Source organism: Balaenoptera borealis (genome assembly GCF_965194805.1).
Source record: "Balaenoptera borealis genome assembly, chromosome: 18".
In the NCBI taxonomy this organism is placed as follows: domain Eukaryota; kingdom Metazoa; phylum Chordata; class Mammalia; order Artiodactyla; family Balaenopteridae; genus Balaenoptera; species Balaenoptera borealis.
Window position 1 is genome coordinate 26,072,897 of NC_138877.1, and position 12,131 is coordinate 26,085,027.

General features: G+C 43.0%; 1 protein-coding gene across 3 annotated transcripts in view; it reads left to right on the plus strand.

The window, feature by feature from the left end:
• Positions 1-12,131, plus strand: part of VWA8 (von Willebrand factor A domain containing 8) — a 364,407-nt gene that overhangs the window by 310,317 nt on the left and 41,959 nt on the right. For all 3 annotated transcript variants that reach the window (XM_082365255.1, XM_082365257.1, XM_082365256.1), the window contains 3 exons: positions 5-113; positions 3,401-3,557; positions 9,805-9,913. In XM_082365255.1, coding sequence (XP_082221381.1) covers positions 5-113; positions 3,401-3,557; positions 9,805-9,913 — 375 coding nt within the window. The remainder of the gene's footprint in view (positions 1-4; positions 114-3,400; positions 3,558-9,804; positions 9,914-12,131) is intronic.

Sequence of the window (12,131 nt, forward strand, 5' to 3'; positions counted from 1 at the left end):
TTAGATAACAATCAACAGAGAGAGCGGTGAAGACGTGAGTTCCCCCAAACACGGCAAGGAGGACCCAGACAACATGCCGCACGTGGGCGGCAATACTTGGGCTGGCGGCACAGGTTCGTAGCGTGGCATTCTCCTGGGTCAGGCTTCCAGAGACTTCGCAAGCCCGTGTGGACATCATAGCAGCCCCAAGAAGGCTCAGGAATCAGCCTGCCTTCTCTGTCTCCCCCGTTAGTTGGCTGGAGTGTGCCTTTGCCCTCTGTCCCAGCATGACATCAAGACACGGAAAAACCCTGGCATTTGGAGTCCCGCAGACTCTGCTACCCTCTGACCTAAGACCGTTCTGGTCCTCCCAGGTTTGCTTCATCCATAAAAGGGGCATAATATTAACTGCCTCACAAGCTTGCGATGAGGATTCAATGAGATTATGATTGTAAAGCGCTGAGCTCAAGACCTGGCATGAAGAATGTATTCATTAAAAGTGTTAATCCCCTCTTTTAAATTCCATGCCCTTGGGAATCATGCCAGAAATCGACAGTAAATTCTTTCTTGACCAGCTGACTTTGAAAAGAAATGGTCCTGGTTCTCCACATCTCAGAAGTGAGCATGTTGAGAATGCAGGGTTTTGAGATAAGAGGGGTGGTTGTGGTCTGAACCGATGACTGGGGTCCACTCCTTCCTCTTGGCTGCCCGACAAGGGCATTGTTCCCACAGCTGCTGCCTTCCTCTTTCCTCTGCGGCAGCTGGAGCAGACACATCTGCAGAGCCGCAGGAATAGGGCCAGACTGTGTGCGCACTGTCTGATCTTATCACGGCCATGAGCAGTGCTGGCATGAGCTCTGTTCTTCGCCTTCCCTGAGGTTGGTCTGTGCCTCTTGGCCTTGACAGCCTCGGGAGGAAATGGGTTTCTGTGTTCGGACAATGTGCTATCAAATCGGCCTGTGGACTCCTTGCCTGCTCTGTTTATTCATCAAGCATCAGCTTGAAAGAAAGGATATTTTGAGAAATGTCCTTTGATCTGGAAGTTAGTGTCAAGCCAGCAAGATTTAATCCATGTGGAATGCATTGTGGGACGAGCTGGCCAGATGCAGGTTTCCCAGCAGTGAGCTCCTCTGGAGCGGACGTTCTCGCTTGTTATTCAGCTTGTGTCTACTAGCTCACATACCTGTCCAGCCTGAAGACCCTGCTTTTGCTTCCTCCAGCCTTTATTTTTCAATTTATCAAGGCTCTTTTGCTGCAAATTTTTTTTCTCTTTGTCACTCTCTTCCCTCAGAATTCTCTATATTGAACTGAGCTCTGACCCAACAACTCATTTGATTCCTTCTTCATCATCAGAACCCGTCCATTGCCTCTCTCCCCCTTATCTTAACAGATTTAGGATGTTCAAGGTTAGCTTCAAGATTATACCTTGAAGTCTGGACTCTCTGGCCAGCATTTTCATTTAAGAAGTTCAAATTAAAGGCTCTTGGAAGTGGAGGACGTGAAGAACTCTGTCCTCACGCCGTCTCCACCCCCGTATGACTTTGCCAAGGGACCGTGCTTTCCCATGCTGTCCATCACTCACACCAGCCTCTATAAACGGTTGTGGGTCCTTTCCTCGTTTCACCAAAAACGATGTCATCTCAGCGCCCTTGAACTTTTAAGCTCTAACTCATGACCCACCCATACCTCCAGGAGGAAGGGAGTCAGGTCCCAGAAACCTGACTTGTATCTCATCATCAGTGTCCAATTTCCAGTCCCCTCCGCCTATAGGCCGTCCACAGGTGACAGCCAGGAATCACACACATCCAAGACGGAATTTTCCACCAGCCATTTCTAAATAAAAATGAAATAAGATGTGCTGGAATCAAAGGATAAATAAACTATAATTAATAGGCTGTTCTCATGGTATTTCCCAAAAGGAAATGACCTACCTGGACTTTGATAAGGGAAACAGAGTACGCTGAGTTCTTGCTTTTAACTTATTACACCACTTAAGGCTTCAAGGGAGAAAAGAAAAATGTAGCATAATTTAACCAAAGCCTAAAAGCTTTCAAATTTTCCACTTTATGAAACTTAGAAATGACTGGTAGTTGTGTAAATAATAGTAAGAGCAGTCACTTATAAAGCTCTTATTTTGTGCCATATACTGTTCTGAGCATTTTAGCCTCATGACAATCCCATGAAGTAAATAATATTAGTATCCCCATTTTACAGGTGATGAGACTGAGCTTACAGAGAAGTTAAGGAACTTCAGTCAAGGACACATGACTAGTGCATTGGAACCAGGATTCAAACTCAGGCAGTCTGACTTAACTATAGAATACTGTACTATATAGTACTAGTATACTATACTAATCTATACTATACTATACTATAATATAATATTCAATATTATGCTGCCCCTCCAATATTGGATTCTCTTCTAAGTTCCCAAGTTTTTTGTGAATGAACAAAAGAAACTGATTACTAGTATTTTAATCATTATAAAGCAGGGGTAATAAACTGGTAGCCCAGGGGCCAAATATGTAGCCAATCTAGCCAATATATGTATTTTGGGGGTCAAGGCAGTGTTTTAAAATAATATGAATTTGAATGTGTTGAGACAGGGCACGTCTTTTCTAGTTAGCCAAATTCTCACCACTTCTTATAACATTACCTACCTAATCTTCTAGGCATTTAATTTTACATTGTAAGTTATGCAATATTACATAATGCACATTTTCAAGCATGTAAACTTGCGTTTGTATTTATAAGCTGTCCTGAAGCTGGCAATGTTTATCTGTTGTATATTATTCTAAGCTAAAAGTCAAAGTTAGTATAATAATTGGCTTCTAATCTTGGCTCATCCACTGATATGAGGTCATGAGTAGGTGACTTAACCTCTCTATGCGTTATTTTTATCATTTGCAAAACAGAGGAAACAGGATCGATAGCCTGGTCATCTTTCTTTTATTTTAAGGAAAAATGAGGTTACATGTGAGGGAAGAGGAGTGTCGTTCATTGAATTAACAACTATATACTAAGTATTTATGATGTTCAAGCCTCTTATAGGTACAGAGCTACAAAGCTATGTAAAATATAATCCCATTCACACTATAGGTGACAAGAAAAGAAAAAATAAATTTTAAAGAATAACAAATAGTGCATAGGAGTATTGATCCCTGTGAGGTAGAGTCATCAGGTGAGGGGTCATGGAATTTGGACTGAGCCTTGAAATCTGCGTGGGATTGGCTGGATGGAGAAGAAGAAAGCGTCCTTGATAGGGGGATGCCCTGTGTTTCCAGAAGAAAGTCATTTGAATATTTAATTACTAGTGAAGTACAATTCATATACTGCACAGGACTGCCTTAAAGCCATGATCTGACTTCTTTTTTGTGATCTGGATCAGACTAATCACCTGGACTTTCTGGTTTCCTCCCAGGGGGAAGAGACACTGCAGGTCTGGGCGGCAAAGGAGGTCCTTACCGGCTGGATGCAGGCCATACAGTGTACCAGGTCTCTGAGGCTGAGAAAGATGCGGTTCCTGAGGAGGTGAAGAGAGCTGCGAGAGAGATGGGCCAGAGAGCATTTCAACAGAGGTGAGTGGACCCCATTGCATCCGGAGCAGTGTCGGCCACTGTGATGAAATGTCAGTGGACCCTGAAGTAGACCCAGATTTGTGTGATTCTATTCCTCATGCAGCAACTTGGACCCACAAACTGAAATCCGTAGCCACCCCCCTCCCAGTGGAGACAGCCGAGTGAACATAATCTCCCACCCTTTCTACTCAGGCCCTTTTAAATGTATTGATTACATATGGTCGTATAGAGGAAGGACTTGAGCACGTTAGAAAGTAAAACCAAAGATACTCCTCTTCGGAGAAACTAAAGGTCAAATCATTCCATCCACATCTATTCCCAGACCACATAGGGAATTCAGATAATGCTACGTGATGGTCCCTTCCTGCCCTCAGGAATCTTGTAGATTTACGTGGAGACAGGACTAGTGTACACACACACACTCACACTCACACACCACCTGGTTAAGTGCTGAAGTCCCGTGGTACGGCAGTGCAGAGAAGGGTAAGGTCTGTGGGCTGATGTGAGGTGAGGCCTGAGCTCAGCCAGTATTTGGACATTCCGGGAAGGGAAGACTAAGGGACCAGAGGGGCCAGCGTAGGATGAGCAGAGTGACTACGGCAGAGAGAGCCAGCTCTCCTATGCAGAATAAAGGGTACCAGCTGGGGGCGGTGGGGAGTGAGGTTGACTGTGGAGGCCCTGTCAGTGGGTGGAGGCCTTGAAATCCAGGCCAACCAGCCTGTAGCTTTCAGATGTGCTGGAACCATCCGGAGCCACTTTGATTGGAACCATCTAAAAAATGAGAAGAATCCTCATGATGCTTTCACTAGACATCCACATGTGTTCATCAGCTAAAAGTGAAAAATATCCAAGGAGCAGCAAGATCTCCTTCAGGAGTGAGGGCATAGACAGGGGTCTGGGAGGCAGATTTATACTGCTGTGCTCAGTGAAAGGAGCTGGGTGCAGTTCAGGAAAAGCACGCTCCAGGGTATGTGAGTTCCGAAGTTCCTCCCACGCAGGACATCTGGTTTTACATTACGTGCTGTGCTTACACATCCTGCAAGTAAACAGTCCAGAACAATGGGGACACAAAAATGCAGGTCCCTCCTGCCACACCCTCAGGAAAGCCTGCAAGGCTTAGGACCCTCATGTACTCAGCAGGTAGGTAAGACAAGAGTGTCACTCCCAGCCCTTCTGCTGGCTTCCCTGGAGACCTCAAACAATTAATTTATCGTCACTGGGCGTCAATTTGTTCTTCTGATGGTGACTCCCCTTTCCCTTCCTCTCAGAGAGGTTATGAAGACAAATCACTGTGTTAGGAATGAAAGCAGTTTAAACTTCTCAAAAAAGGATGGGAGGAATCCTATAATACAAGGTCTTGTTAGAATTAAAATATGGCTCTATGATTCATATAAACAATAAATATTGATTTAGGAAAAGAACCAAATAATTAGATACACATCATCATCTCCTCCCCAAATGATGAGTTCCTATTGTTTCCACGCGGAAAACCTCACAAGTCCTGTCTCAGTTTTTGTGTAAGCAGACAAATGGACAGAGGAGTTCACAGGGAGAAAGAAGGACCTGTAAGTAGTGCTTGGGTACAAGTACACAAGCCCTCCTCTGATTTCCATGATAAGGGTGAGGAACCTGGTTCTATTAGGGACCATTGCGCCACAGGGGAAAGAAAGTAAGGAGCATCTGTAATAATAAGACAACTAAATTTAGTGGCTATAAGGGAGGAAAGAGAAAAAGTGGAGAAGGGAATGAGAAAACCAGACACCTCTACTAAGCGCTGCAGAGAAGAATCTAAGTCCGCGTGAAGGAATACTGGAAGGTGGTTGAAATACAGAGGAGATGGACAAAGCGATGAGAAAGGAGAAGATGAAATAAAAGCACATGGAGACCCTGAGAAAGACAGAAAACACACAGAAAAATGTTGCTTTCTACTTTCGTGTAGTAATAATCCTATTTGATGGGTATTCAATTTAGTACTGCGAAAGATTTTTCTTAAACTTTTTATTATGAAACTTTTTAAACAGAAACAGAAGTAGAGAGTAACGTATAATGAACCCTGTGGACCTGTTCCCTCGACCTCAGGAAGAAAAATCTGATTCCATTCCTAGTCCCCATCCCTGGGTTATTTTGAAGCTAATTCAAGATTTTCTGTCTTTTCATCGTAAATATTTCAGAGTGTGTCTCTGAAATATTTTACTTAAAAAAAAATAAAAATACAAAACCATTATCATGTCTTTAAAAAGTAATCATTCTTCACTGTCATCCAATAGTTTTGGATGCTTTAGTTTTAAAGCTATTTTGCAGTTTTAGGTATATGCAGAATGAGGTCAAGTCCCTGCATTTGTGCTTTTATAGCACCCTGTACCTTTTCTCTATAGCTCTTATCACTCTTTCCCATAGTGTTATTATTTGTGTGAATAGCTTATTTCTTCTCCACTGACTTCCAGTTCATTGAGGGCAGGATATTTTGCCCTCTAGTATATCCCCAGTACCTACGCCCAGAACCTGGTGCCTGGCAAGCACATACATATTTGTGGAATGAATAATACACAAGTGCATACAAGTAATGGTATCACCCTTTCATCCTTAATTCAAAGACTGGCTAAAGCTAGACTGACAGCCAGACCTATCCATCAGCCTAGAGGTCCACCATATTGCCTCGAAGAGCCTAATTCTACTGATGGGTTCTTGATATTATCAACATAATATTTACTTAGCATTCATTTGTATCTGGATTTCAGCTAGATACTGGTTCCTACATATCAAGAATTGCTTAGGGCTTCTCTGGTGGTGCAGTGGTTGAGAGTCTGCCTGCCAATGCAGGGGACACGGGTTCGAGCCCTGGTCTGGGAAGATCCCACACGCCACAGAGCAACTGGGCCCGTGAGCCACAACTACTGAGCCTGCGCGTCTGGAGCCTGTGCTCTGCAACAAGAGAGGCCGCGATAGTGAGAGGCCCGCGCACCACAGTGAAGAGTGGCCCCCGCTCACCGCAACTAGAGAAAACCCTTGCACAGAAACGAAGACCCAACACAGCTAATAAAGAAAGAAAGAAAGAAAGAAAGAAAGAAAGAAAGAAAGAAAGAAAGAAAGAATTGCTTAACTCAGGAAGAGTAACAGGTGGACAAGTGTAAGACATGTATAAAGCAGAACAGAAATAGTAAACCAATAAAACAAGAATGAAATAGATGGCGAGGTACTTTTACATGCTTGGAAAAGCGTTTAAGGTGGACACCAACTGTGGAAATTGTACCCACTACCATTTGCAAAACTAATCAGCCCTACACACTAGATTTCAGCTTGTGTTTGTTTTCCTCATAATTGATCCAAAAATTATAGTATTTAAGTCTGACCTATACGAAAAAGTAAAATGAGAACTAAAATTCCCAGACTCTTACGTAACAATAAATATACCCTTTACGAATATACTGTGCCAACAACGTGCAGTCAGTCCACATAGATTACTAGGATGTGAAGCAGCTGTGCCCTGAAGTTTTGATCAGGGTTAAAGCAGCAGAAAGACCTATTTTCAGCTCACTTTGTGGGTTTGAGAGTATTAGCCCTGGGAGTCTTGTCTCAAACAGAGGCTAAAATGTCCTATTTTCTTTCACTGCTCCCTGCTTCGGTCTTCATCTTTCAGAACGTTATCAGCTTTGAACACCTTGTAGGTGATTTTTGTGAAAGCTGACACAGCTTGGAATATGATTTCCAGATCTCTTCATAATTAGAGCAGCATGTGGTGTGTTTTGGGTGCAACACAATGGTGCCAGAGGTATCCCTATAACTGGAGTTAATTCTGATCTCTCTACAATGACCAGTCTGCCTGAGTTGACTTACTAACTGCCTGGCTCCTTCCTTGATGTGTGTGTGTGTGTGCGCGCGCGCGCGTGTGTGTGTGTGTGTGTTTCCCCTGCTAAGGACAAGCTATGCCTACATTTTTTTTCTAATCTCCCTTCTTTGGAAAAGTACTAATCTCCCTTCTTTGGGAGAGAGCACATTAGCCTCCCAGGTATGAATGGGTTGGTAGCATGTCCTGCAGTGTCATTGTGCCCAGCTTCTGTCAGGCTTGATACTTGAGACATATCTTAATCTAATGAAAACTTATAGAGAGGTTTAAGAGATTGCCAAAACTAAACATAAGAGGCATTGTTAGGAGGTCAAGTCCTATACACATATTCCTTTTCGTCCTTCAGAGCAGAGAGTAAATTAGATTTAGAAGAGCACCTTGGCTTGTCACCTCAGGAAACGACCATTCAGATATTATTTACCTTTCAGGTATTTACCTTTTGATAGCCAGTGTTTTCAAAAGTGCTATCCAACAGCATTTATTGAATGCCACTGGGTGCCAGGGTTTGTGCTGGTACTGGAGATTCTGAGAAAAAATAAGACATGTTCCTTACCCCAGAGGATTAGAAGAGAAAAAATGAGAGTACATCACATGTAGTAAAGGTATTTTTCATTAAATTTTTGGCTCAGGTATACACACACGTGTGTGTACGTGCATTTTTGTTTACTGGATCTCAATATAAAGCTTATTTCCTACTGTGGAAAATAAAGTTTGAAAAACACTATGATAGGGCAAAATAGACCTATGTATTAACAGCAACGAAGTGTATAGGTTCCGTAGCAGATAACTGTGGAAGAGAATGATCATGAAGGGATTGAGCCAGACTTCATAGGACGTGAACTTTGAGCCGGGTCTTGACAGCTGAGGTGGCATTAGCTAACCCAGCCAGGTGGTAGGGCAGGAATTGCATATCTGCCCTCATGGTGGTCTAAGCCTAACATTATGTGATTCTAATAAGCCTTTAGTGCTCTGCCCTGTGATGGATGGATTCTTTCCAGCACTTGGCCAGACAGGGAAGAATAGAGACCATTCATCCTCATTGAGCATTTGGGGGTTCTGTTCCAGCCCAAGGCAATAAAACTATACTCCTGATAAGAGTTTCAGCTCTACACCTAGGATCCATACCTCCAACATTGTGTACATGCACACACACACACACACACACACACACACACACACACAGCAGCTTAGAACACCGTGTTGTGGTTAGGCTTTTGAGATATGCATTCATCATTCCTTGTCCTAGTATTAGTACCCTTTACATTTATAGAAATTTGTAGAAATGTGTATTATGGATAAAACACTGTAAAACCTTCTACTTAAAATTAGATTAAGATGCTGCATTTTAAATAATTGAGTCTTATTTGTATTTCAGTCACTCATATCAATTTATTTTGAGCATCTATTATGCTAGGGATCATGGTAGGCACCGTGCAGATAAAGATGAGAAAGAAAGGAGCAGAGTCCAGTTGGGAAGGCAGGAAGCAGACAACTATAGCATAGGTAGCAATGCTCTGACAGAGAAAAGCATGAAGTGATTCAAGAGCACAGAAGACAAATCTGAAGATCAGAGCAGGCTTCCTGGAGGAGGTGACCATTGATATGAGCCTTGAAGAGTTCGTGGAAGTTAGTAGGCAAAGAAGCAGGGAAAGGCACTCTGGGTGGGAGAGAAGCCCATGCAGGGGCTCAGGGACAAGGGCACACAATGGGTTGAGGAAACTGCAAGTGGGCTGGCAGGGCTGCGGCAGAAGCAAAGAATGAAAAACAGTAAAAAGGAGCACTGTCCTGGGAGGACAGAATTTCAATGCCACAATAATATTAAAACACAATTATCCTATTTAAAGTACACAGTCAATTTCAGAAAACTCCTCTGTTTTACATAGCAACACATTTATTTACATTCTCTGGGCCTGAGCTGTTATCATGATCAACCAAATATATGTCCTTGGTCTTAAAAAGCAACCCATAGGATCTCTCTAGGAATCTGCCACACGAACTGACCATCTGCCAGGATCACGACACGTGTTTGGGATACAGCAGCGGTGTGCTACAGAGCTGAGTCATACTGGCTCACGTCAGCCAACTGCACACTTCTTTCTAACTCAATGCTCAGGGGCCTCACTATTGATAGCTTAACATCGACCACCACAGAAATCAACAAACACTACAAATCAGGGCTGCTTTTTCCTCTGCAGGGCGACTTAACCATTTCCCAGCGCATCACTGCACACACATTCCTCTCTTTTGAAACGTTAGCTGGAGACATCACTTCTTGCTTTTTTTCCTCAAAGGCCTCCTGAGTTACCGAGGAGTTTGCTACAGTTCTTAGCAGTAGATGAATGGAAGTAAAAGATGCACAGGTACAGGCTTTCAGCTGTTGTCTTTTTTGCCCTCTGATTTTAGGCTAAAGGAGATCCAAATGAGTGAATATGATGCTGCAACCTATGAAAGGTTTTCAGGGGCTGTTCGACGGCAGGTGCACTCCCTCCGAATTATCCTGGATAATTTACAGGTAATCAACATGTATGGGCCAAGAAAATAATCTGGGCCCCAAACTAGACTCACCCCAGAACTATTGGAGAAAGTTATCTGAACCCTAATCAGCCAGTCCAAAAAAATGAGTCAATGCCAAAATGTTTGCATAAAATTGTGGGTCACTCCATGGCTTTCTTAGTTCAGTTTGTCAGGTAAAAAATATTTGACCTCACCTTTCCTCCTGTCCAGGAAGCAGTAATTTAACCAGTGACCCTAAAAGGCATCAGACTTCCTGATTCTCCTCATCTAGATCTATGAGTGTCCCATCTCTACTAGAAATCCACAGATAGAATTCTCTCCCTGCAAATCATTTTCTTGTGAATGACTCTCCCAGGCAATGACAGGAACATTTTGGATCATCCAAACTGTGCATCCCCTGTGCACCCTGACCCCCCCTCCCCTGGTCCCCATATTGCCGGCCTCTTTGCAGTTTCATAGGCTCGTCGTCTCAGAACTAGTTCATGTTGCTATTGCCCCTAAAAATATTAAGATGCTTCAATATTTCTTTTTTTTTAAATATTAAGTTGTTTTTGCATTTGATTTATAAGATAAACACCTCATGCCAGAGTCTGTAAAAAGCATGTCTGTATTATCTGTGATAACAGAGACTAGTAAGACATTTAGCGTTATTAATAAGACTTCAGAGGATAAATCTAAGTGAGCAAACTGCTTTCGAATCCATTAGAAGCATAAGATGCTTCAATATTTCTTAAGCAAAGATTTGTTATTTGGAGATTTTACACTTAAGATTGTGTTCTGACCGATTTGCACAGATAATTAAGGAAGGGCTAAGTATTCTGAAAAATCACAAATTATGTCAGATTGTTTTGCCTGAAGAGAGAGAGAAGCCACATTCCAGGGGAGAAGGGGGCGGGATTAGGAACCAGGCTGTGGTGTGCTCCTCCGTTCTGCTCTGGAATCTTCTGTCCTTTCCTTTGAAGTCCATGGCCTTCAGTTATGCCCTTTCCCTCTTTGGTTCTTTTGGGGGGAAGTTTTATTATTATTTGCTAGTTATTGGAGGTAAGAAGTTTTCATTATGCACTTTTAATCTACCATTTCCACCTCAAACTCTGAGAAAGCCTCATTTCTAAATAGATCTAAACTACATCAGGAGATTAGGAAAAGTTACATCACTTCCAAAGGGAAAGGAAGGAGAAAGGTCTTTATAATGATTAACTAGATGCCTAATTTCAAAATCTAGGAAGTATAAGACTTAAGTCGTTTGCTTTAAAAAAAAAAATCCATATACAGTTATTTAAGATAAAACAGCGTAAGATTTTTTATAAATTATGTGAACAACATAACATTGAATGATTGGATTTTCTTCCATAGTCACTCACTTAAAAGTGCTCATTTCCCTGAACACTGAGGGCAAGTTCTGGGTGGGCTCTGAGCTCCAGGGCAACACAGTAGGCAAATAAGACCCAAAATGAGTGGTTCACAGGAGATGAGGGTAATGGGAGGTATGGTGCTGGTACTAAGACTGAAGAGTGAGTATAGTCCCATCATTCGTTCATTTCTTAAGTTCTTGATGGGATAGAAGAATAAAATGCGGGGCTTCCTTGGTGGCGCAGTGGTTAAGAATCTGCCTGCCAATGCAGGGGACACGGGTTCGAGCCCTGGTCCGGGAAGATTCCCACATGCCGCGGAGCAACTAAGCCCATGCACCACAACTACTGAAGCCCGGGTGCCTAGAGCCCATGCTCCACAACAAGAGAAGCCACTGCAATGAGAAGCCCGTGCACCGCAATGAAGAGTAGCCCCCCGCTCGCCACAACCAGAGAGAGCCTGCACGCAGCAACAAAGACCCAACGCAGCCATAAATAAATAAATAAATTTATTAAAAAAAAGAAAAGAAAAAGAAAATGCAGTCCCTGCCCTCAAAGAAGGAACTTTAAGAAGACAAGCAAACAGTTTCCTAAGTTCTGTAGAGAAGTATGTGCATGATTCTATGGGATGAATGAGAAAAGGCTTCACCGAGGATGCAACGCTTGAGTTCACTCTTAAAAGATGCTGAGGAATTTTCCAGGTGGTTGAGGAGTGAGGGCATTCCAGACACAGGACACAGCACATACAAGTGCACAGAGGCATGAGAGAGCACAGTGAGTTCAGAGAATAGCACGTTACGCAGTGTGCCTGAGAAGACCGTGTACGTGGTGGGGGACAAATGGCAAGGGAGAAGGCTGACACAGTTG